Source organism: Melospiza melodia, chromosome 16, assembly GCF_035770615.1.
Source record: "Melospiza melodia melodia isolate bMelMel2 chromosome 16, bMelMel2.pri, whole genome shotgun sequence".
NCBI classification, from domain to species: domain Eukaryota; kingdom Metazoa; phylum Chordata; class Aves; order Passeriformes; family Passerellidae; genus Melospiza; species Melospiza melodia.
Window position 1 is genome coordinate 4,806,041 of NC_086209.1, and position 24,421 is coordinate 4,830,461.

General features: G+C 54.5%; 3 protein-coding genes across 3 annotated transcripts; 1 reads left to right on the forward strand and 2 right to left on the reverse strand.

Annotated features, from left to right (window-relative positions):
- Positions 1–522: 522 nt before the first annotated feature.
- LOC134425612 (nuclear pore glycoprotein p62-like) lies at positions 523–7,272 on the forward strand. Its single transcript, XM_063170361.1, has 12 exons — positions 523–821; positions 1,615–2,003; positions 2,880–2,990; positions 3,451–3,582; positions 3,809–3,913; positions 4,360–4,468; positions 4,620–4,764; positions 5,189–5,238; positions 5,360–5,494; positions 6,167–6,278; positions 6,676–6,742; positions 7,057–7,272. The coding sequence occupies exons 1-12, from the start codon at positions 523–525 to the stop codon at positions 7,146–7,148; spliced, it is 1,746 nt and encodes a 581-aa protein (XP_063026431.1). The 3' UTR covers positions 7,149–7,272.
- A 262-nt stretch (positions 7,273–7,534) lies between these two features.
- RBM41 (RNA binding motif protein 41) lies at positions 7,535–14,938 on the reverse strand. The gene is made up of 7 exons (XM_063170362.1): positions 14,889–14,938; positions 14,105–14,221; positions 13,816–14,008; positions 10,708–10,912; positions 8,912–9,282; positions 8,159–8,306; positions 7,535–7,885 (listed from the first exon to the last, which is right to left on the reverse strand). The coding sequence occupies exons 1-7, from the start codon at positions 14,894–14,896 to the stop codon at positions 7,728–7,730; spliced, it is 1,200 nt and encodes a 399-aa protein (XP_063026432.1). The 5' UTR covers positions 14,897–14,938; the 3' UTR covers positions 7,535–7,727.
- A 1,772-nt stretch (positions 14,939–16,710) lies between these two features.
- On the reverse strand, positions 16,711–24,300 carry LOC134425614 (nuclear pore glycoprotein p62-like). The gene is made up of 12 exons (XM_063170363.1): positions 24,005–24,300; positions 22,823–23,211; positions 21,621–21,731; positions 21,029–21,160; positions 20,698–20,802; positions 20,148–20,256; positions 19,852–19,996; positions 19,365–19,414; positions 19,109–19,243; positions 18,646–18,757; positions 18,061–18,127; positions 16,711–16,930 (listed from the first exon to the last, which is right to left on the reverse strand). Exons 1-12 carry the CDS (start codon positions 24,298–24,300, stop codon positions 16,839–16,841), a joined length of 1,743 nt encoding a protein of 580 aa, XP_063026433.1. The 3' UTR covers positions 16,711–16,838.
- Positions 24,301–24,421: the final 121 nt, after the last annotated feature.

Here is a 24,421-nt window from a genome sequence, read left to right on the forward strand (position 1 = left end):
TCTCCCCTGTCCCTCAGTCCCTCACTCCGGTGTCTCCCCCGTCCCTCTCTCCGGCCTCTCTCCCTGTCCCTCTCTCCGGTCTCTCCCCCGTCCCTCTCTCCGGTCTCTCTCCCCCGTCCCTCTCTCCGGTCTCTCTCCGGTCTCTCTCCGGTCTCTCTCCGGTCTCTCTCCCCCGTCCCTCTCTCCGGTCTCTCTCCCCCGTCCCTCTCTCCGGTCTCTCTCCCCCGTCCCTCACTCCGGTCTCTCCCCCGTCCCTCACTCCGGTCTCTCCCCCGTCCCTCACTCCGCTACCGCAGCCGCGTCCCTCATCCCCACAGCAACCCCGACACGCCCCGCCCCTCACGCCCTCACAGCCAATCGGAACCGCCATCCCGCGAGTGACGGCCGCCCCGACCAATGGGCGCGGAGGCGGGAAGGCGCGGGGGCGGGCGGGGCGGGGCGCGGTGACGCCATCCCCAAGCGCGGTCCCGGTGCCGCGGCGCTGCCGGAGCTCGGCCCCGCCGCCGCCGCCGCCGCCCGGCCATGAGCCAGTTCAGCTTCGGGGCGGCCGCGCCCGGCGGCGCCTTCGGCCTGGGCGCGCCCCGAGCCGCCGCCGCCGCCACCACCACGGCCACCAGCGGCTTCTCCTTCTCCGCGCCGGCGCCCGCGCCCGCCTCCACCGGCTTCAGCTTCGGCAGCGCGGCGCCGGCGGCGGGCGGCAGCCAGCCCGCCGGGCTCTTCTCCTTCAGCAGGCCGGGCACGGCCGCGCAGCCCTCCAGCTTCAGCTTCGGCTCGGCCAGCGCGGCCCCCGCCGCCACGACGGCCGCCGCCTTCTCAATGGGGTGAGAGCCGGGCCCGGGCGGGACGGACAGGGGGACGGACAGGGGGACGGAGGGAGCGGGGTCCCGTGGGTGCCGGGCGAGGGCTCTCCGGGCAAAGCTGCTCGGAGCGAGCCCTGCCCCTTGTGCCGGCTCCTGCCAGCGCCCTGCAGGGCTCGGCGAGCCCCGGCCCCGGCCCCGCTCCGTTCGCACGGGAGCCCCGCACGTGGGGAAGGGGATGTGCCGCGATCCCGGCCGGAACGGGGCTGCAGACGCGAGCTCGCAGAAATGCCCAAGCTCTGCTGCCCAATATCAAACGTCTCGTTCTCTCTGACCCGCATCCGGAGCGCTCTGAATGCTTTCCCGGCACTTTGGGAGGGGTTTGCCGATCAGGAGAGGCGGCGAGCTCTGGAGCGGTTCTGCAGAGCTGCTGCTGGCAAAGCTCGCCAGATGGGAGCTGTGGGAAGGGAGCTCAAATGGGGACGAGCAGGAAAAAACAGCCTTGGGTAGAGGGAATGGAAATGGTGAGCTGGGAGAAGAAGGAGCAGCTCCACGTGTACTCCATAAGATGCTCTGTAGTCCCTGGGTGGGTGGAGGCCATGAAGGGACAGGCAGTGGAATGAGCCCTGAGGGGGATGGCAGTGGCAGCAGCTGGATGGAGTCTGTTGGCAGAACTGGGACACAGCCTGGCCAGCTGTGCATTCTCTGAAAGGAGCTTTCTGCTGTCAGCAAATGCTCAGGGAGGAAGCCAGCTGTGCACTTGGGTGGATGTGTGTCTCAAGGAGAATGGCTTCATTTCTTTTCTTCTCTTCCCCAGGGCAAACACCCCAAAAGTGACCTTTGGAGCCAGCACTGCCACTCCAGCTCCTGCAATCACGGGGGGCTTTTCCTTTGGTGCCCCTGCTGCAACCAGCACCCCCTCGAGCCAGGCAGCAGCCCAGTCTGCCTTTGCCTTTGGCTCTGCTGCCAGCAGCAGCAGCAGCAGCACGGCTGTCTCTGGGACCCCAGGAGGCTTCACCTTCTCCAGTGGCAGCACGAGCCAGGCGGGCACGGCCGGGTTCAGCATCGGCACCGCGGCTGCGCCGGCCACGGCGGCCGGGCTGAGCTTTGGCACGGCCCCTGCGGCTGCTGCCAGCACCAGCACGGCCACCCTGGCAGCTGCCACCCCCACAGCAGCGCCCTTCAGCCTCGGGGGGCAGCCCTCAGGTGGGTGAGCAGCCTGGGGGGCGTGGGGTGTCACAGTGGGACACGGGGACACAGTGTGGGGTCACTGGGATGGGGCTGTGCTGTGGGCACAGTTTGGGGTCACTGGGATGGGGCTGCAGGCACAGTTTGGGGTCACTGGGATGGGCTGTGCTGTAGGCACAGTTTGGGGTCACTGGGATGGGGCTGTAGGCACAGTTTGGGGTCACTGGGGTGGGGCTGTGGGCACAGTTTGGGGTCACTGGGGTGGGGCTGTGCTGTGGGCACAGTTTGGGGTCACTGGGATGGGCTGTGCTGTAGGCACAGTTTGGGGTCACTGGGATGGGGCTGTGCTGTGGGCACAGTTTGGGGTCACTGGGATGGGGCTGTGGGCACAGTTTGGGGTCACTGGGATGGGATGGCCCAGCCCCAGTGGGCACAGCTGTGAGCAGCACTGACAGCAATGAGCCATGGGGTGCCCAGGTGTGCTGAGCAACCACCAAAGGGAGCAGAGGGCACACAGGGGCAGGGCATCAACATGAGGAGGGTAAAAGATTGGGCTAAAGAACAAGCAGGGCAGATGCTTGCAGCCTTCTGCAGTGGTTTGGTCTTACTGTGTGTGGGTTGAGGCTTTCTGAAATTGCATGGTGACACTGTGTGTGTCCTGGCTGTCACAGCTGTGCCCTGTGCTGTGACACAGCCTCGGGGGGCAGCTGGGGGCTGGAGCCTTTGGCATGGGTGTATCTGGGGATGCTGTGGGGGTTTGGCTCTGCAGCCCCTGGCTTGTGCTGGAGCCAGAGGTGTTTCTGCCAGGCTGTCCAGGGGCTGCAGTGCTGGGCAGCACTTGCTCTTTAGCCTGGAGGAAGGAATGCCATCTTTTCCTTTTGCTCCTGGTTCCAGGCCTGACCTTTGGGGCTCAGCCTTCATCAGCAGCCACCAGTACAAGCACAGCAACACTGACCACAAGCACCAGCCAGGCACCCACCCTGAGCTTTGGAGCCAAGCTGGGAGGTAGGGAGCTGTTCTAGGAAACAATTCCTCAAGGCTTTGGGGACTCTGCTCTCCTCCTGCCTGTAGCTGTCTGTTGGAAGCAGACAAATCTCTTATACTGGGGTGTGGGAAGGGGCCACAAGTGTTTGTTCCTGTGGGTTTGCCCTGGCAGTGGGGATCTGTGACAGTTCCCAGAGCCTTTGGACACTGTGTCCTGTGGTTCTGATTGTGTCCCTCATGCCAGATTCTGTTCTGTGCTTGTTTGGGGAGCACAGGGGAAGGGAGGCACAACCTTAAAGGGGCAGATGGTGCAAGACAAGGAGTGGAGGGAGAATAAGAGGGTAAGGGGGTTGAAATGCTGCCATGGCCCAGAACCAGGTGTGGCTGGGCAGTTGGTGTCACCCTCCCAGCAGGGCTGTTGTGCAGGGGGTGGGAGCTCAGTGTGCTCTGCTTGTTCACCTGGAGCTGTTTGTCCCTGCAGTGACATCCACAGCTGCCAGCACGGCCTCCACCACCAGCACCACCTCAGTGCTGGGCTCCACGGGGCCCTCCTTGTTTGCATCTGTGGCAACTTCTTCAGCCCCAGCCTCCTCCAGCACCACGGGCCTCTCACGTGAGTCTCTGCAGGCAGGTTTGGCCCTGGGGCAATGCAGGGGCAGCCAGGGGTCTGGGGGTGCTCCCCTGGGGCTGGGGGTGCTGCTGCTGCTTCCTTAGGGCTGCTGCTGCTCTCCTGGGGCTGGGGCTGTTGCAGGGAGGGAGGAGCAGGCTGGGCACAGCTTCTCCAAGGGCCCTGCATGCCATGGCTCATGCCACCTGTCAATGGTGTCTTCTCTTCACAGTGGGTGCCACCTCCACTGGTTCCACTGGGACAGCCACTCTGGGGACACTTGGCTTTGGATTGAAGGTTCCTGGAACCACAGCTGCCACCACAAGCACTGCCACTGGTAGGAGCAGGGTGCTGAAAGGCACTGAAGGGAAGGGAGACTGAGTTCAGTGCTCTGTACAGGTGTAAAGGGCCATGTTAGAGTAGGAGCAGAGCAGCTGTGATTTCCAAAGCCCTCAAGTAACTGAACACAGCACAGTCTGTCTTTCTCTGATCCTTTTCCATCTCCTTGTGAAAACACAGAAGTTCTCTCATGCACTCAGAGGTGCAGGGGAGGAGCTGGGTGTGCTGGCAGTTCTTGGTTCCAGCAGTAAAACACGGGGATATTGACAAGGGGCTGGGCTGGGCATGTTTGCATTCCCTCCTTGACTGATGTAGGATTTGCTGCTGTTCCCTTCAGAGGGATCTGCTGCAGCTCCTTTAGCCATGGGCACCCTGGAGCTGCTCTGGTTTGAGAGGTGCCAGCTGTGTCCCCTTCTGCTGCCTGACTTGGATCTCTTCCTGCAGGGACAACTTCTGCTTCTGGCTTCCCTTTGAACCTGAAGCCATTGACCACCACAGGTGCCATTGGAGCTGTGACCTCCACAGCTGCCACAACCACAGCCACCACAGCCAGGTGGGACTTTGCTGCCATTGACCCTTTCCTGCCTGGGCTGGAGCAGCTGCAGGGCTCAGGCTGGGCTCTGGAGGAGGGAGGGCAGATCAGTGAGAGCTGTGCTGTTTGTCTGTGCTGACCTCGTGTCCTGTGCTGCCCTCCCTCCCCTCAGTGCCCCCCCAGTGATGACTTATGCCCAGCTGGAGAGTTTGATCAACAAGTGGAGCCTGGAGCTGGAGGACCAAGAGAAGCACTTCCTGCACCAGGCCACACAAGTCAACGCCTGGGACCGCATGCTGATCGAGAACGGGGAGAAGGTGAGGAGGCCTCCAGAGCAACCCCCTTCTGCTGGCTTGGCTCCTGCATGGCCCTGTCACAGGGGCAACAGGCATCTAGAACATGGTACAAATAGCTGGGAGCTCCCCTGGGTGCTTCTCACAGTCTCTGTGTGTGTGTCTGCTCTGGGCTTTAGGCCTTGGGGCTGGGAATTGTTCTGTGCCTTTGCTCTCTGATACCAGCTTCTCTTTGGGGAGATTATTCCATTATTGGAGTGGAATAGGGAGGAGAAATAAGGCATAAGGGAGGATCGTTCCTCCCTTATTCCTTATTTTGGTCTGTAAATCTTTGTGGCCATCTCTCATTTCTACCAGAACTTCCATGGTGCTGTCTTCTCCCTCCCACCTCTTTTGCAGAGCTGACTTTGTGGTTTTCAAGGTGTAATGAAATGTCTTCTGTTTCCAGATTACTTCATTACACAGAGAAGTAGAGAAGGTGAAGGTTGACCAGAAGAGGTAGGAGACCATGAGAACTTGCAATGATTTTATTTCTTCTCTGCATTGTCCTGCCTGGCTGTGGGACAGCTCTGCCATGTCTGCAACATGGAAGGGAAGCAGTTGGCATTTCTCTTTGCAGACTGGATCAGGAACTGGACTTCATTCTGTCCCAGCAGAAGGAGCTGGAGGACTTGCTGACCCCTCTGGAGGAGTCTGTGAAGGAGCAGAGCGGGACCATCTACCTGCAGCACGCGGATGAGGAGCGGGAGAGGACGTGAGGCACCGACCTGCTGGGGCTGGCATGGGCACTGGGCTGGCTCACAGCAGCCAGGGGGACATGGAGCTGGGATGGGGACAGGAGTGAGCAAGCAGTGGCTGCTGTCAGATACTTAATCCTGTTCTATGCATTGCAAGTTAGATTTTACTCTTTAGAAACCAGAACAGTGAGTGGAAGCCCTTGAATCAGCTTGAAAAGCACTTTGGATGTTGGTGTAATCAGCTCTCTGGGAAGAGGTTACTAATATTGGCATAATCTTGGGAAGTTAATGGGTTCTTCAGTGCCAGCAGTGGTGAGAGCAGAGAACTCTGTGTGGCACGAGCCCCCTCGTAAGGCTTTAGGGATGCATCATGGCAGGGTAATTAAAGGCAGTGTTTGTCTGGTTCAAGGGATAAGGCATCTTGAATCCAGGCTTGCTCCTTCCTTCAGTCCCCACAAAGCCTTGCAGGAAGTCCTCTACTCTCCTGCTTGTTTGTAGATCAAGGGAGAGAGGGGCTACGAGTCTCTTCCTGTGGGTGTGGAGCCTCTCTGGCTGCTGTTCCCAGGTCTCTGCCAGCCTTGGCCGCAGACATGGAAGCTCGTTCTGATTGCCCACTGCTGCTGTGACTGCAAGCAGCTCTTCAGAGTTTTCTTTACCCATTCTGATCTTGGTTCCTGTGTGTTCTGCAGCTACAAACTGGCTGAAAACATCGATGCTCAGCTGAAGCGCATGGCACAGGATCTGAAGGACATCACTGAGCACCTGAACACATCCAGGGGCCCAGCAGACACAAGTGACCCTGTAAGTGCAAGCTTCTTTCTTTATGATTTATATTAATTTGATCTTAATGCTCCTTATGGCTGTACTCAGCAGCTTTTTTTTCAGTATAAGTTTCACTTCAGTATTGCAGATTGAGTTTTTCCACATTCATTTTGAATTTTGCCACTCAAGCCTGAGGTGATCAATGTTCTCCTGGTTCCTAGGGCTAAATTAAAATAAGCCAAAGCCACAGGCATATCATCTAAACTGTGCAGTTTTCTTGCTGATAAGGAGTAGCAATGTAGCAGCTTTGCTGCACACACTTCCCTGGCCAAGTGGCTGCTGCCTTAGGGAAGCTGGGCAAGGAGAAACTTGCCTTTGACTCCTCTTACTGCTTATGCAGTCTCACAGCTGACTTGCACCTTCTCTTTCTGCTCAGCTTCAGCAGATCTGTAAAATTCTGAATGCACACATGGATTCCCTGCAGTGGATTGACCAGAATTCAGGTGAGCTTTGTCCTGCAGCCTTCTGGGAATGTGAATGGGAAGCAGGAGCCTGTGTGTGAGTGTTTGCCCATCCCTGAATTCCTGAGGATGCCTGAGGAGTGTTCCTCCTCACCTTCAGTGGCACTGTCCCTTCTGGGCTTGAAGTCTCCTGCTGTGCCTGATTAGAGGCCTCTGCTCAGAAGTTACTGCTGCCAACTGCTGCTGTTTTACCAAAAAAGCCTTCCCAAAATGTTTTTCTTTTTCCTGCAAGCAAAAAACTGTGCAGGGTTGTGTTCTGGGGTGACTGTGACATTAATCCCTTGTTTCTGCCACAGCTGTACTGCAGAGGAAGGTGGAAGAGGTGACCAAGGTTTGTGAGAGTCGCCGCAAGGAGCAGGAGCGCAGCTTTAGGATCACCTTTGATTGAAACACTCCCCTGTTCAAAGGATGGACATAAACACCTCTGTTTTCTGTGCAGGTTTTGAGATCCAAAATGATGACCTGGCTTTTGTTTCCTTTTCTTGCAATAAAATGTGTTGTTTGTTCCCAAAGGTGATCTGTGTTGTGCTGGACAGGAGTAGCTGCCTGACGTTTGTGGGAAGTCTGGTCTCTGTGCTTTAGCTCTGCATGCAGACTGGTGAGATACAGAAATGCTGCTTTGGAGGGCTTGGGGCAGTCTCTGGCTCCAGAGGAGCCAGCAGAGCTGGGAGGCTCCCAGGACTGAGGTGTGGACACAGTTCTGCAGCAGCAGAACTGGGACTTGGCTCTAGAGGACTTAGGACTATGAACAGCAATAAGCACACACTAAGGAAATATCACAATAAGTGCATTTATTTACCTGGCCTCTTCCCTCCCTCTTTGCCACAGTGTGTGGGCACTGCCCAGCTCTCAAGAAGAGCCCAGCTCCTCCCAGTCTGGTCCTGCATGTAGGCTCCCAGCAGTCCTGCATTGTCCCAGGTTCACCCACAGCTCACTGAACTCCACAAGGCTGCTGGTTCTCCATCCCTCACGTGGCAGGAGCGTTCTCTGCAGCAGAGGAGCTGGGGATGGCAGAGTCAGCCTCTGACAAGTGCTTCCTGCTTTTCCCAAAGGCAATGACCAAGGGCTTCCCCTGCAGCTTGTACCCATTCAGCAGCTGCAGGGCTCTCTGGGCTGACTCTGTGTCTGCAAGGAGAGGGGGACACAGGGTCATCCTATGGGTGTTCCCATCTCCTGGCCCCTCAGCCTGGTCTGACATGCTGAATGAACACTGAATATGACAGACTGCATCACTTCTGCCCTGGTAAATCCCCTTCCAACCCAGAGAAAGGACCATGGCACAACAGGAAGATAAAAGGAGTAAATTCCCCTGCTTCCTCTTGGAAAGCAGTGCTCTGTAGGAGGATGTGGCACCTTTGGGAGTCAGGAAGAACAGAGAGGCACAAGGCAGGAACTCACCAGGGAAGGTGATGAAGGCCTGGTCCCTCATGCGGCCGCTCAGGAGGCGGAACTGGATCAGGGGACTGTCCTCCCTCTGGAACCGGGCAAACAGGGACACCAGGTCCCTCACTGTCACTCGGGGGCCCAGGTTCTTCAAATACAGCACCTGGAACACACACAGGGTCAGCCAGCCTTTGCCATGCAGACACACCTTCCAGCCTGCACAGCTCAAGGTGTGAATTAGCTCAACCCTCACACCCACGTGCTAATGATGGCATTTGGAGGACACGTGGGTGTACAGAGAAAGGCAGCTCTGAAGTCAAGGCACCACCCTGCTTGCCTGCATCAAGAACTGACAGTTTCAGTTTATTATAAAACAGTTCAGTTTATTTAGTTCAGTTTATTTATAAAACAGTTTATTCAGTCCACTCTGTTTATTTATAAAATGCAATAATCTCCAGCTACCAGACAGAAGAGTCTGAATAAAGTGACAGCAGGACTCGGCCAGGCCCAAACAGACAGAGCACATAGACAGGTGAGCTGCTGGAGCCAGGGAGGGCTGGGCTCACAGGTACAGCTCTTTGCCAGGCTGGTGCCTTCCCATCAGAACCCAAAGTCCCTCTTCCCCCCATATTGGAGGCTCCTCTCCCCCTTGGCCTGCAGGATCAGCCCAGCAACTCCAAGGCAACAGCAAAGAGGAGCCTTTGCCTCCTGACACAGCTTCAGGGCATCCTGCTGAGCAGGGATAAACCCTGGATCATGTCAGCTTACCCTGCTGGGCTCCCCTGGATGGTAGGATGAGAACCTGGGGATTTTCCGCAGTTCCTCCTCCGAGAGGCGGTTCCTGAGGATCTCCTCTTCTGGGACAAACTCAACTGGCTCTTTGATAACCACAGGCCTGGGAGGGGACTGCTGGGGCTCTGCTGCAGAAACATTGGGACTTGCTGCCTGTTCTGCTTGCTCCTCCTGCTCTGGAAGTGGTGACTCCTCAGTCCTAGACCCCTGTGGGGTGGGGGACGAGCAGGGGTCATTTGTAGCAGACTGGACTTTTTCAGGGCACTTCTTGCTCAGCAGCTCTTGGTAAACACTCTCCAGATGAACCATGGGGTCCTTTTCATCTGTTCCCCTCTTTTGAGTGTCATCTAATTCAGAACAGAGATACATGGTAACCATCACCAATAGCCTGGAAAACACACAGAGGGCAAGCAGAGACACAGAAAGGAGAAACCCCATTTCACCCCAGCCTCTGTGCCCAGGCCCTGCAGGCTGTTGAAAACAGCCCCAGCAAGTGCTGGTCCCCAGCTCAGGATGAACCTGCAGAGAGCAGCAGCTCCACCTGTGCTACATCAGAGCTCTTTTCAGAGATGCCCTCGCTTATCTGCAGCCACATTTCAGCACTTTCTAGTGAGTCCTTCAACACACCTTCCTCCTCCTGCATGTGCAGCAAGGATGGGCCATGCTGCCCTCCTGTACCACTGCCTGGAATAGGAACACTTGGATTTCAAGGACATCAGATTAAGTTCCTGGGTTTAAAAAGGTCCATGACATGGACTGATCAATGATCTCTTCTAATTCTCTTTAGTGGAAATGGGGACAAATGTGAGAGTAGCATCTCCCAGCCTTCAACTGGACCCAATGCCCCTTCAGGGATGAGGCTTAACAAGTCATTCCTCCTCTTACCTGCTCTGTGCCTTTGCTCCCTTCTCCCTCTGCAGATAAGGAACAATCCCCAGTCCCACCCAGGCACTTTGCTTAACTCAGACCTCGAGGCTCTACCAAAGCATCACCCAGCTCCTCTCCCACACCCCAAGCTGCTCTGCACTACATGCAACACCTCAAGGAGACCCAGAAATTCACTTTTGTGATGGTGGTCACAGGGGTCTTATGTCGAAGGAAGAGATGAGGATCTGACTCCATATTTCAGAAGGCTGATTTATAATTTTATGATATATATTACATTAACTCTATACTAAAAGATTAGAAGGAAAAGTTCTCAGAAGGCTGGCTAAGCTAAGAATAGAAAGGAATGAATAACAAAGGTCTGTGGCTCAGACAGAGACCTGAGCTATCTGGGCTGTGACTGGCCATTAATTATAAACATTTAAGATGGGCCAATCCCAGATGCACCTGTTGCATTCCACAGCAGCAGATAACCATTGTTTACATTTTCTTCCTGAAGCTTCTTAGCTTCTCAGCAGGAAAAAAATCTTAATGAAAGGATTTTCATGAAAAGATGCCTGTGACCCACTTTAAAAGCAGGCACTTTGCTTAACCAGGCACTTTGCTTAACTCAGACCTCTAGGCTCCACCAAAGCATGACCCAGCTTCCCTCCCACACCCTGAGCTGCTCTGCACTACATGCAACACCTCAAGGAGACCTAGAAATACACTTTAAAACCCTCTAACTTCTCTTAAAAGAGAACCAACACTGCCTGCTCCTGTAAGGGATGAAAATATCTCCTCCCACACAGCACCAAAGCAGAACCACATCCTCAGAGACAGGCGGCCAGACAGAACCGTGTGGGGCCGGCTGTGTGTGCAGGAGGAGCCCTGGCTGGGGGCGGCACCTTGGTGGTAGAGGGCCCTGAGGAAGGAGTGGCGGTCTGTGCCCTGGAACAGCGCCTGCTCGATCTCCATCTCCCGCCGGCTCAGCTGCTTGCTGCCCGCGAAGCGCTGCGGCAGCGCCAGGATGCGGCGCCGCTCCTCCAGCTTCTCCCGGATGGCATCCAGCCGCTCCTGCGTGGCCTCGGGGGCTGCCCCCAGCCCCGAGCCCTGCAAAACAGCACAGCAACATCAGCGACAGCACGGGCTCCTCCCCAGAGCCAGCCAAATGCCCCAACCCTGCAAAACAGCCCAGCGACATCAGCGACAGCACGGGCTCCTCCCCAGAGCCAGCCAAACGGCACAGCCCCGAGCCCAAGCACAGCTGGGAGCAGCAACTCCGGTATTTTCTTAGATGCCCACTGCTGGAAGGAATGAATGAATCTGACTCCATGTTCTTTGAAGGCTAATTCAGTCACTGCACCACCATCCTCTGGCAGCTCTTCCCCACACCTACAGCATCTCCAAGCTCTTATTCTGTGACCCTGAGAACCTTATTTGCTGAAAAGTGGACCCCCAGCTGCTGCTTGGCACCTGAGAGGAGATTTATGATGAACACTAAACCCCAACCAGCACCACTGAGCCAGCTTCCAGAAACCACCAAGGAATTGCTGCACAGCTGAGAGCAGGGAGCATCCCTGGGCAAACAAACCTCACTGCAGAGGCCACTTCATGCTGCCAAAGCACACTGCAGCTGCTGGAAGGGCACTTTGCTCCATCAGAACACGCTTCCATGGGGCTGGGGGTGCGTTTTCTGCTCTCAAACTCACTTTGAGAATTACTGTGGCAGATCCTTCTGCCTCAGGCAACAAACCAGGCTTTCTCCGTGCACTGAGCACAGCCCAACAGAGCTCCCCATGGTAGCTCTGCCCCACATCTGCACAGCTTCTGCCATTCACCATTGCACAGCTTCCCCCAGGCACAAAAGCTGTTTATAGGAAAAGCAATTCCCGGAAATCATTTGTTGTACTTTGTTTTCAAAAAAGCTGCCACTTAGCAGCTGAAAATAACAGAAATCTGCACTCAGTACTCTGCCAAGAGCTCCCCAGGCAATCTGAAGTTCTGTCTCAGCTGACATTATTCATCACTCATGGTGGAATATTTCACTCAGGGCCTCCACCTCCAAAGCTGCACATCACTACCTGACTTAGGCTTTATCCATAAATATTCTCCTCTCAGAACCTGTAGAAGACATACCCTGATGTCACCCTCTTTTTTTTCTGTCAGAGGAGTGTTTTCCATACAAATATTTTTTTCTGAACGTCCCAGAATACATTTCATACTAAATATAACAGCTGGTACTGACGACATTGATTTTCATTGCTAAATTAACACCACTCCTCTCTGCACCAAGCTTTAATCAGGCCACACTAGGGCTGGATTTGCATTTAAACACCAAAGCAAGTCATGACTTCAGCTGAAAAGAGGCAAGGCCTTGCTTACCACAGACAACTCTCTCCTGCACACAGCTATCACTCAGGGAGAGGAGACAAAGGGAAGCCAAGGATCAGCCCAAGTCCTGGTTTGCATTTTCTAGTTTGGTAAATTAAGAGCAGGATGCTCCAGTGCACCTGACATAGGACAACCACAAAAGCCTCTTGTGTCTGGAATGTGAAAAAATAAAGGTGAAGGTGGGAAAAGGGGAAAAACCTGCTGGAAGAGCACCCAGGGAGGAGCCCAGGCAGTGCCACCACACTCTTGGTCTGAGAGCTCTGCACCATTTTCATGTGGCTGTCCCAGGGCCCCTGAAGGACCTGCAAGCCCCTAAGGAGAGCACTCCCTACAAAGAGCCATCCCAAATCATCGACGGGAGCCAGGGATCTGTCAGGATACTCAAAGCAGGATGTTGAGGTGTTTTGAAATATTTTCTCCTTCTCTTCTAGCATTTAAATCCTTCATACATAGATATAAACAGGCGAAATTATTTGTTTCAGATCAAGGCAGAGGCAGGAACATCCTCACATCCTGCTGTGTTCCAAAGGACCCAGTCCTGCCTCCACCATAGCTTTTAACACCAACCATTCCACCAAAGAAAAGAGGCCAGAGGAAATGTAGGACAGTGCTGGGATACAGGAGTGGCCGTTCTTTACCAATGGCTTACAAAGGACTGGAATTTTCTACCAGAGTGCCACAGGGTCAGAGGAAGCTGACCACCCTCAGGTGAGAGCAGACCATGCCCACCTGTCACTGCCACATTTTCTGGAAAAATCCTTTTGCCAGGATTTCTTCTCCTGGAAAGCTGAGAAGCCTCAGAGAGAAATGAAAACAATAATTATCTGATTGCTTCTCCTGTGCTTTGCTGCTTTGGAATGTGATCTGGAGATTGTTTATCAACTGGTCATTGTTTGATTGGTTTCATGTGAATTGTTTTAACTTAATCACCAATCACCATCAACTGTGCTGGACTCTGAGGAGTCAGTCAGGAGTTTTCCATTATCGTTCTTGTTAAGCCTTCTGTCTGTACTCTTTCTCTTTCTTTAGTATAGATAATATAATATAATATAATATAATATAATATAATATAATATAATATAATATAATATAATATAATATAATATAATATAATATAATATAATATAATATAATATAATATAATTGTGACAGTGTTCACAGGGGTCCAAGGATGAGGGAAGAGACGAGGATCTGACTCCATGTTTCAGAAGGCTTGATTTATTATTTTATGATATGTATTATATTAAAACTATACTAAAACAATAGAAGAAAGGATTTCATCAGAAGGTTAGCTAAGAATAGAAAAAAAAAAATGATAACAAAAGCTTGTGGCTTGGACAAAGAGTCCAAGCCAGCTGACTGTGATTGGCCATTAATTAGAATCAACTCTATGAGACCAATCACAGATCCACCTGTTACATTCCACAGCAGCAGATAATCATTGTTTACATTTTGTTCTTGAAGCCTCTCAGCTTCTCAGGAAGAAAAATTCTAAAGAAAAAAAATTTTCATAAAAGATGTCTGTAAATATCATATAATATATCATATCATATCCTTCTGAGAACATGGAGTCAGATTCTCCATTCCTCCTTCTTTGGGACCCCAGAAAGCAGCACACCCACCTTCCTTGCTGAATCCTGGTTCTTCCAGAGCAGGATCTCTGAGTCAGAGAGCCCCAGCTCCCGGAGAGAGGAGGTTTCCTTGTCACTCTCCTGCAGGGCCTGGAACTGGGACAGGCTCAAAGCCCCCGCAGCCTCTTCCCCAAAGGGTTTGTAAAAAGCTGCAGGGCCAAAGCATCTCCGCTTGGACTTGCACCTGTGAGCCAAAGGAACAGCACAAACAGCTCAGCTCTGAGGCACAGGGGGCAGCAAGGGGCTGCTGTCGCCCAAAGCACACCAGATCAGGACTCACTGCTCGATGGAGACACTGGTGTCCAGCTGGTGGTGGAGGAGGCTCTTGAGCTGCCTCTCCCCTTCCGTCTCCAGGTCCTCCAGGAGGAGCTCATCGCTGGACAGGCTGCTGTTCACCCTGGGCACACAAACACAGCACAGGCGTGAGAAATCGGGCAACAGGAGAAACACTGCTCAACACACATCCCTGCTACAGCTCCTCCACCTCCTGGGCTGTTTTTACGGGATTTAAAAACACAAGGAACCAAAAGTACTTTACCAAAACTCCCTTTAGCATTACTAGAAAAGTCAACAGATTTGGGATTCCTTTGAGAGCATTAAAGTACCCCAAGGAATCTTCGGGTATTTTTGTGTTGGTGGGGTGGTTGTTTGTTCACTTTAAAATGGCATGCCATCATTTTTAGTGACCAAAATCATATGCATCTAGATGCCAAGATGATGCATAACTTCCATTCAAACACAGCATCTAGCAGTGTCTGGCTAGTTTCACATGAGTCAGGCAAGAAAGAAGCGAAACCGCGACGCCGAAACGAAACTGAGACTTTCAGCAGCGCTTTTCCCTTTCCGGGGTCACCTGCTCCGGAGCAGAGAGCCCGCAAACCCCAAACCCAGCCCAGAGACAATCCACCCCAGAGCCAGACTCGGCCCCAGCCCCGCCCGGGCCGTGCCGCGCTCCCGTTCCCCCCGCTCCGGCCGCAGCACCGGGGCTGGCACCGGGCCCAGGCCGTGCCCGGTAGCCCGTGTGGGCTCTCTGGGCACCCGGGAGCTGCGGCTGCCCCGCTCACCGCCGCATGGCCCCGCCGCTCCGCACCGCCAGCGCCTGAGGGGAGCGCCGGGAGCCGCCCCGGAAGGAGCGGCCGGGCCGGGGCCGCGGGGCCGAGCACGGAGCGGGGCCGGGCACGGAGCGGGGCCCCGGGGCTGCTGCACCGAGCGGTGCCCGCTGTGGGGTGAGCGGGGACAGGGGACAGGCACACCCCAAAAACAGCCGCACCCCTCTGCAGCTGAACGGGGAGGGAATATTGAATGCGGGGCTGAGAGAGGCACCGGAAGAGATCGCTCGTCAGATGGCGTCACGGGCACAACAGGCTGAGCGGAGAGGGGGAAAAACGCCAAGCGCTTGGGTTTGAAATTTTAACAGTTTAATGGTAATAAAGTGGTTATAAAAATAGCAATGTAATTAGCAATATAAATAAAAAATAAATAATAATAATTTTGGACAATAAGAGACAATAGAAACAAAGAGTTATGGACAGTCCGGGTACCTCTTTCTGGGCAAAATAAGCCCGAAAAAGGACGCACGTTAACAGAGGATTAACCCTTAAAAACAATAACCTGTTGCATATTCATACACTTCATACACGATGCATAAATTCCATTCAAACAAAGGATTCTGTCTGGTCAGTGTCAACTTCTTCCTCTGAATCCTAAGAGCATCGTTAAACCAGAGGAGGCGGGAAGAAGTTCGTTTCTTCTGATAATGGAGCAATAAATTCTTTTTCTCTAAAAGATTTAGGTGTCCTGTGGCTGCTATCTCGCTGCAAGTCCTTACTTAAAGTATCTTACACAGCACAGTTTCTATTTTAACATTTTGTTATAACTTAAAACTGTATTTAACACACTACTTAAGAAAATTAATACAGCATAACTTTCTAACATCACACATATAATACTCATTTTAATATTTGTGAAACGCCAGTCATACAATACACATTTTTCACAGTAGAGATATTAAATAAAATATTGCTAACCAAAGCAGAGAAGGATAATGGGAAGTAAATCAGCCCTTAGAAACACCTTTACCCCACCCATCCCTCCTACCCCAGCAACACAGGGAGTTGGGAATGGGGATCATGGTCAAGGAGACAGGAATTGGGGGTCACGGTCAGTTCAGCACCCCAGGTTTGGGGTCCCTCCCATAGGAGACAGTTCTCTCTGAACTTCTGACATGAGTCCATCCCACAGGCAACAGCCCCCCTTCAAACTGCTGCAGTGTGGGTCACTCTGCCTTCCAGGACAGCTGCTCCAGCCTGGGAGCAGAGCACCTCAGCCAGATGCTCACAGCCTCCTCACAGGCATGCCTCTGCTCTGCCCTGGGGCTCCTCTATGGGCTGCAGGTGGATCTCTGCATCCCCATGGGCTTCACCATGGTCCTCTGCCACAGGCTGCAGAGCAATCTCAGCCCTAGGGCCTGGAACACCTCTTCCCCTCCTTCCCTTGGTGGCTGCAGACTTGTTCCCCTCACAGGTTTTCACCCCACTCTTCTCTGGCCACAATTACAACTGAGCCACAAATTTGTTTTTCTTTCTTCTTAAATTTCACAGAGGAATTACCACCCTAACTGGCCCAGCCCTGGCCAGCAATTTGTCCATCTTTTGGAGCCACCGGGGACTGGCTCTGCTGGACATGGTGGAAGCTTCTGGCAACTTCTCACAGAAGCCACCCCTGCAGCCTCCTCCCAAAACCAGGCCATGCAAAACCACACAGAGCCCTCCAAGGCAACATTTGTTACCTCACCAGTCTGCAGGCACAGCTAAAGCACAAAGAGTACAAACTTCATCCAGTTTCTGATGAGAGCAGGTGAAATCCTGTCCAACACCACAGACTGGCTCTGAACAAACCACATATTTTATTGTAAAAAAGGAAACAAAAGCCAGGTCATCATTTCAGTCCTCAGCTCCAAAACACCTCTATTTTCTGTGGAGGTTTTATATCCATCCTTTGAACTTGGTAATGTTTCAATCAAAGGTGATCCTAAAGCTGCGCTCCTGCTCCTTGCGGCGACTCTCACAAACCTTGGTCACCTCTTCCACCTTCCTCTGCAGCACAGCTGTGGCAGAAACAAGGGATTAATGTCACAGTCACCCCAGAACACAACCCTGCACAGTTTTGCCCGCAGAATGGAAAATATTTTCTTGATGACAGTCACTCAGATTTGACAAATCAGGAGGAAAATACAACCCAAAGCACTGCCAGTAAAAAAATTTCATTATTGAGTGGCAGAGGAAAAAATGGCTCTCCTCTCTAGGAAAATTTAAAGGAAACAGATAGCTGTATTCACACACATTCTGAAAAGAATTCAGGTGGCACAGGAGCTGTACCAAATTTCCTAAAAAAGGCATGTTTGGAATGTGGAGCTTAGCAGAAGTGTTTTGAAGAAAACACCCAATTAGACCCTGCCCTAAGCCAATAATCCTGTGTGAACACGGAGAACAGCAGGTTTGCTTTCACACCGGCAGCTACCCCAGGTGTGAGCATTTCCCAGCACTGCAGCCAGGCAGTGCACTCGGGCTGCTGAGAGGAGAGCTGCTTTATTCTGCCGTGCCCCCGTGTGGCTGCCCAAAGTTAAAATCCAAACGGCACGGAATTCCAGAATCCCTCACCAGGAGGCACTCTCAGGGAGAAAAACCCCTTTTTCTGCTTTTAGTATGACTCCACTGTCAAATGTTCACTACTGAGTGCATCTCTCTGTGCACTGGATCTCAGGATATTGAAACTGTGAAATTCCCAGATTATTCCTCCAGTTACCCCACCTGCAGATCAAGGCAGGCTGCTCCATCTTACCTGGATGTGGCTTCCCATTTTCAGATTCAAGGGATGATAACACTCAACACACACACTTCCCCTCACCAATTTTCCTGCATCACAGGCAAACTCCACACTCTGAACTACTTAACATTAGTTTCTCAGCATGAATAAGGTTTTCAAGTTCTCTGTTTTGCACTGACACATTTCAAGGAGGGCTTTTTGGGTAAAAAATACCAGTGGCCAGGAGTAACTTTGGAGCAGAGGCCTCTAATCAGGCACAGCAGGAGACTTCAAGCCCAGAAGGGACAGTGCCACTGAAGGGGAAGAGGAACACTCCTCAGGCATCCTCAGGAATTCAGGGATGGGCAAACACTCACACACAGGCTCCTGCTTCCCATTCACATTCCCAAAAGGCTGCAGGACAAAGCTCACCTGAATTCTGGTCAATCCACTGCAGGGAATCCATGTGTGCATTCAGAATTTTACAGATCTGCTGAAGCTGAGTATAAAGAGAAGGTGCAAGTCAGCTGTGAGACTGCATAAGCAGTAAGAGGAGTCAAAGGCAAGTTTCTCCTTGCCCAGCTTCCCTAAGGCAGCAGCCACTTGGCCAGGGAAGTGTGTGCAGCAATGCTGCTATTTTGCTGCTCCTTACCAGCAAGAAAACTGCACAGTTTAGATGATATGCCTGTGCCTTTGGCATATTTTAATTTGGACCTAGGAACCATTGATCACCTTAGGCTGGAGAAGGCAAAATTCAAAATGAATGTGGAAAAACTCAATCTGCAATACTGAAAGGAAATTTTTACTGAAAAAAAAGCTTCTCAGTAAAGCCATAAGGAGCATCAAAATCAATTTAATAGATATCAGAAGGAGCTGGTTTTTCAGATCTTGTTTTATGAGGATATTAAAAACAGCATAAAGTACAAGTGGAGTATCCACATGGGGACAAATGAAGAGTGAGAGCGATTTCAATATCCTTTGCCTCTTCAGCAATATAAAATAAAAGCTTGCACTTACAGGGTCACTTGTGTCTGCTGGGCCTCCTGACGTGTTCAAGTGATCAATGATGTCCTTCAGATCCTGTGCCATGCGCTTCAGCTGAGCATCGATGTTTTCAGCAAGTTTGTAGCTGCAGAGAACACAGGAACCAAGATCAGAATGGGTAAAGAAAACTCTGAAGAGCTGCTTGCAGTCACAGCAGCAGTGGGTAATCAGAACGAGCTTCCACATGTGCTGAGACCTGGGAACAGCAGCCAGAGAGGCTCCAAACCCATGTGAAGGGATTCCCAACCCCTGTCCCCCTTGATCTACAGACAAGCAGGAGAGGTGAGGAGTACGAGTAAAATTTAAGTTGCCATGGATAAAATATCTGACAGCAGCCACTGCTTGCTCACTCCTGTCCCCATCCCAGCTCCATGTCCCTCTGGCTGCTGTGAGCCAGCCCAGTGCCCATGCCAGCCCCAGCAGGTCGGTGCCTCACGTCCTCTCCCGCTCCTCATCCGCGTGCTGCAGGTAGATGGTCCCGCTCTGCTCCTTCACAGACTCCTCCAGAGGGGTCAGCAAGTCCTCCAGCTCCTTCTGCTGGGACAGAATGAAGTCCAGTTCCTGATCCAGTCTGCAAAGAGAAATGCCAACTGCTTCCCTTTCACGTTGCAGACAAGGCAGAGCTGTCCCACAGCCAGGCAGGACAAGGCAGAGAAGAAATAAAATCATTGCAAGTTCTCATGGTCTCCTACCTCTTCTGGTCAACCTTCACCTTCTCTACTTCTCTGTGTAGTGAAGTAATCTGGAAACAGAAGACATTTCATTACACCTTGAAAACCAAGAAGTCAGCTCTGCAAAGAAGAGAGATGGGAGGGAGAAAACAGTGCTGTGCAAGTTCTGCTGGAAACGAGAGATGGCCACAAAAATTCATAGACCCAAGAGAGAAAAAGGGAATGGTTCTCCCTTATGCCTTATTTCTCCTCCCTATTCCACTCCAATAATGGAATAAGCTTGGAATAATCTCCCCTAAGAGAAGCTGGTATGACAGAGCAAAGGCACAGAACAATTCCCAGCTCCAAGGCCTAAAGCCCAGAGCAGACACACACACACAGAGACTGTGAGAAGCACCCAGGGGAGCTCCCAGCTATTTGTACCATGTTCTAGATGCCTGTTGCCCCTGTGACAGGGCCATGCAGGAGCCAAGCCAGCAGAAGGGGGTTGCTCTGGAGGCCTCCTCACCTTCTCCCCGTTCTCGATCAGCATGCGGTCCCAGGCGTTGACTTGTGTGGCCTGGTGCAGGAAGTGCTTCTCTTGGTCCTCCAGCTCCAGGCTCCACTTGTTGATCAAACTCTCCAGCTGGGCATAAGTCATCACTGGGAGGGCACTGAGGGGAGGGAGGGCAGCACAGGACACAAGGTCAGCACAGACAAACAGCACAGCTCTTACTGATCTGCCCTCCCTCCTCCAGAGCCCAGCCTGAGCCCTGCAGCTGCTCCAGCCCAGGCAGGAAAGGGTCAATGGCAGCAAACTCCCACCTGGCTGTGGTGGCTGTGGTTGTGGCAGCTGTGGAGGTCACAGCTCCAATGGCACCTGTGGTGGTCAATGGCTTCAGGTTCAAAGGGAAGCCAGAAGCAGAAGTTGTCCCTGCAGGAAGAGATCCAAGTCAGGCAGCAGAAGGGGACACAGCTGGCACCTCTCACACCAGAGCAGCTCCAGGGTGCCCATGGCTACAGGAGCTGCAGCAGATCCCTCTGAAGGGAACAGCAGCAAATCCTACATCAGTCAAGGAGGGAATGCAAACATGCCCAGCCCCTTGTCAATATCCCCGTGTTTTACTGCTGGAACCAAGAACTGCCAGCACACCCAGCTCCTCCCCTGCACCTCTGAGTGCATGAGAGAACTTCTGTGTTTTCACAAGGAGATGGAAAAGGATCAGAGAAAGACAGACTCTGCTGTTTTCAGTTACTTGAGGGCTTTGGAAATCACAGCTGCTCTGCTCCTACTCTAACATGGCCCTTTACACCTGTACAGAGCACTGAATTCAGTGTCCCTTCCCTTCAGTGCCTTTCAGCACCCTGCTCCTACCAGTGGCAGTGCTTGTGGTGGCAGCTGTGGTTCCAGGAACCTTCAATCCAAAGCCAAGTGTCCCCAGAGTGGCTGTCCCAGTGGAACCAGTGGAGGTGGCACCCACTGTGAAGAGAAGACACCATTGACAGGTGGCATGAGCCATGGCATGCAGGGCCCTTGGAGAAGCTGTGCCCAGCCTGCTCCTCTCTCCCTGCAACAGCCCCAGCCCCAGGAGAGCAGCAGCAGCCCTAAGGAAGCAGCAGCAGCACCCCCAGCCCCAGGGGAGCACCCCCAGCCCCCTGGCTGCCCCTGCATGGCCCCAGGGCCAAACCTGCCTGCAGAGACTCACGTGAGAGGCCCGTGGTGCTGGAGGAGGCTGGGGCTGAAGAAGTTGCCACAGATGCAAACAAGGAGGGCCCCGTGGAGCCCAGCACTGAGGTGGTGCTGGTGGTGGAGGCCGTGCTGGCAGCTGTGGATGTCACTGCAGGGACAAACAGCTCCAGGTGAACAAGCAGAGCACACTGAGCTCCCACCCCCTGCACAACAGCCCTGCTGGGAGGGTGACACCAACTGCCCAGCCACACCTGGTTCTGGGCCATGGCAGCATTTCAACCTCCTTACCCTCTTATTCTCCCTCCACTCCTTGTCTTGCACCATCTGCCCCTTTAAGATTGTGCCTCCCTTCCCCTGTGCTCCCCAAACAAGCACAGAACAGAATCTGGCATGAGGGACACAATCAGAACCACAGGACACAGTGTCCAAAGGCTCTGGGAACTGTCAAAGATCCCCACTGCCAGGGCAAACCCACAGGAACAAACACTTGTGGCCCCTTCCCACACCCCAGTCTAAGAGATTTGTCTGCTTCCAACAGACAGCTACAGGCAGGAGGAGAGCAGAGTCCCCAAAGCCTTGAGGAATTGTTTTCTAGAACAGCTCCCTACCTCCCAGCTTGGCTCCAAAGCTCAGGGTGGGTGCCTGGCTGGTGCTTGTGGTCAGTGTTGCTGTGCTTGTACTGGTGGCTGCTGATGAAGGCTGAGCCCCAAAGGTCAGGCCTGAACCAGGAGCAAAAGGAAAAGATGGCATTCCTTCCTCCAGGCTAAAGAGCAAGTGCTGCCCAGCACTGCAGCCCCTGGACAGCCTGGCAGAAACACCTCTGGCCCCAGCACAAGCCAGTGGCTGCAGAGCCAAACCCCCACAGCATCCCCAGATACACCCATGCCAAAGGCTCCAGCCCCCAGCTGCCCCCCGAGGCTGTGTCACAGCACAGGGCACAGCTGTGACAGCCAGGACACACACAGTGTCACCATGCAATTTCAGAAAGCCTCAACCCACACACAGTAAGACCAAACCACTGCAGAAGGCTGCAAGCATCTGCCCTGATTGTTCTTTAGCCCAATCTTTTACCCTCCTCATGTTGATGCCCTGCCCCTGTGTGCCCTCTGCTCCCTTTGGTGGTTGCTCAGCACACCTGGGCACCCCATGGCTCACTGCTGTCAGTGCTGCTCACCTGCTGCTCACAGCTGTGCCCACTGGGGCTGGGGCTGGGCCATCCCATCCCAGTGACCCCAAACTGTGCCTGCAGCACAGCCCCATCCCAGTGACCCCAAACTGTGCCTACAGCCCCATCCCAGTGACCCCAAACTGTGCCTGCAGCCCATCCCAGTGACCCCAAACTGTGCCTACAGCACAGCCCCATCCCAGTGACCCCAAACTGTGCCCACAGCCCCATCCCAGTGACCCCAAACTGTGCCCACAGCCCCATCCCAGTGACCCCAAACTGTGCCTACAGCCCCATCCCAGTGACCCCAAACTGTGCCTGCAGCCCCATCCCAGTGACCCCAAACTGTGCCTGCAGCCCCATCCCAGTGACCCCAAACTGTGCCTGCAGCCCCATCCCAGTGACCCCAAACTGTGCCCACAGCCCCACCCCAGTGACCCCAAAGTGTGCCTGCAGCCCCATCCCAGTGACCCCAAACTGTGCCTACAGCACAGCCCCATCCCAGTGACCCCAAACTGTGCCCACAGCACAGCCCCATCCCAGTGACCCCAAACTGTGCCCACAGCACAGCCCCATCCCAGTGACCCCAAACTGTGTCCCCGTGTCCCACTGTGACACCCCTCGCCCCCCAGGCTGCTCACCCACCTGAGGGCTGCCCCCCGAGGCTGAAGGGCGCTGCTGTGGGGGTGGCAGCTGCCAGGGTGGCCGTGCTGGTGCTGGCAGCAGCCGCAGGGGCCGTGCCAAAGCTCAGCCCGGCCGCCGTGGCCGGCGCAGCCGCGGTGCCGATGCTGAACCCGGCCGTGCCCGCCTGGCTCGTGCTGCCACTGGAGAAGGTGAAGCCTCCTGGGGTCCCAGAGACAGCCGTGCTGCTGCTGCTGCTGCTGGCAGCAGAGCCAAAGGCAAAGCCAGACTGGGCTGCTGCCTGGCTCGAGGGGGTGCTGGTTGCAGCAGGGGCACCAAAGGAAAAGCCCCCCGTGATTGCAGGAGCTGGAGTGGCAGTGCTGGCTCCAAAGGTCACTTTTGGGGTGTTTGCCCTGGGGAAGAGAAGAAAAGAAATGAAGCCATTCTCCTTGAGACACACATCCACCCAAGTGCACAGCTGGCTTCCTCCCTGAGCATTTGCTGACAGCAGAAAGCTCCTTTCAGAGAATGCACAGCTGGCCAGGCTGTGTCCCAGTTCTGCCAACAGACTCCATCCAGCTGCTGTCACTGCCATCCCCCTCAGGGCTCATTCCACTGCCTGTCCCTTCATGGCCTCCACCCACCCAGGGACTACAGAGCATCTTATGGAGTACACGTGCAGCTGCTCCTTCTTCTCCCAGCTCACCGTTTCCATTCCCTCTACCCAAGGCTGTTTTTTCCTGCTCGTCCCCATTTGAGCTCCCTTCCCACAGCTCCCATCTGGCGAGCTTTGCCAGCAGCAGCTCTGCAGAACCGCTCCAGAGCTCGCCGCCTCTCCTGATCGGCAAATCCCTCCCAAAGTGCCGGGAAAGCATTCAGAGCGCTCCGGATGCGGGTCAGAGAGAACGAGACGTTTGATATTGGGCAGCAGAGCTTGGGCATTTCTGCGAGCTCGCGTCTGCAGCCCCGTTCCGGCCGGGATCGCGGCACATCCCCTTCCCCACGTGCGGGGCTCCCGTGCGAACGGAGCGGGGCCGGGGCCGGGGCTCGCCGAGCCCTGCAGGGCGCTGGCAGGAGCCGGCACAAGGGGCAGGGCTCGCTCCGAGCAGCTTTGCCCGGAGAGCCCTCGCCCGGCACCCACGGGACCCCGCTCCCTCCGTCCCTGTGTCCGTCCCTCTGTCCGTCCCGCCCGGGCCCGGCTCTCACCCCATTGAGAAGGCGGCGGCCGTCGTGGCGGCGGGGGCCGCGCTGGCCGAGCCGAAGCTGAAGCTGGAGGGCTGCGCGGCCGTGCCCGGCCTGCTGAAGGAGAAGAGCCCGGCGGGCTGGCTGCCGCCCGCCGCCGGCGCCGCGCTGCCGAAGCTGAAGCCGGTGGAGGCGGGGGCGGGCGCCGGCGCGGAGAAGGAGAAGCCGCTGGTGGCCGTGGTGGCGGTGGTGGCGGCTCGGGGCGCGCCCAGGCCGAAGGCGCCGCCGGGCGCGGCCGCCCCGAAGCTGAACTGGCTCATGGCCGGGCGGCGGCGGCGGCGGCGGGGGCCGAGCTCCGGCAGCGCCGCGGCACCGGGACCGCGCTTGGGGATGGCGTCACCGCGCCCCGCCCGCCCGCCCCCGCGCCTTCCCGCCTCCGCG

Bases quoted from the DNA above. Each gene is read 5' to 3' on its own strand.
- LOC134425612 (XM_063170361.1), top strand. From the start codon at position 523: ATGAGCCAGTTCAGCTTCGGGGCGGCCGCGCCCGGCGGCGCCTTCGGC. The intron at 2,991-3,450 runs GTAGGGAGCTGT...TTGTCCCTGCAG, and splicing joins CTTTGGAGCCAAGCTGGGAG to TGACATCCACAGCTGCCAGC. The intron at 4,469-4,619 runs GTGGGACTTTGC...CCCTCCCCTCAG, and splicing joins ACCACAGCCACCACAGCCAG to TGCCCCCCCAGTGATGACTT.
- LOC134425614 (XM_063170363.1), bottom strand. From the start codon at position 24,300: ATGAGCCAGTTCAGCTTCGGGGCGGCCGCGCCCGGCGGCGCCTTCGGC. The intron at 20,257-20,697 runs GTAGGAGCAGGG...CTCTTCCTGCAG, and splicing joins CACCACAAGCACTGCCACTG to GGACAACTTCTGCTTCTGGC. The intron at 18,128-18,645 runs GTAAGTGCAAGC...CTTTATACTCAG, and splicing joins CAGCAGACACAAGTGACCCT to CTTCAGCAGATCTGTAAAAT.
- RBM41 (XM_063170362.1), bottom strand. The intron at 14,009-14,104 runs GTGAGTCCTGAT...TTTGGCTCACAG, and splicing joins ACCAGTGTCTCCATCGAGCA to GTGCAAGTCCAAGCGGAGAT. The intron at 9,283-10,707 runs GTGCCGCCCCCA...GTTCTGAATTAG, and splicing joins CAGGGCCCTCTACCACCAAG to ATGACACTCAAAAGAGGGGA.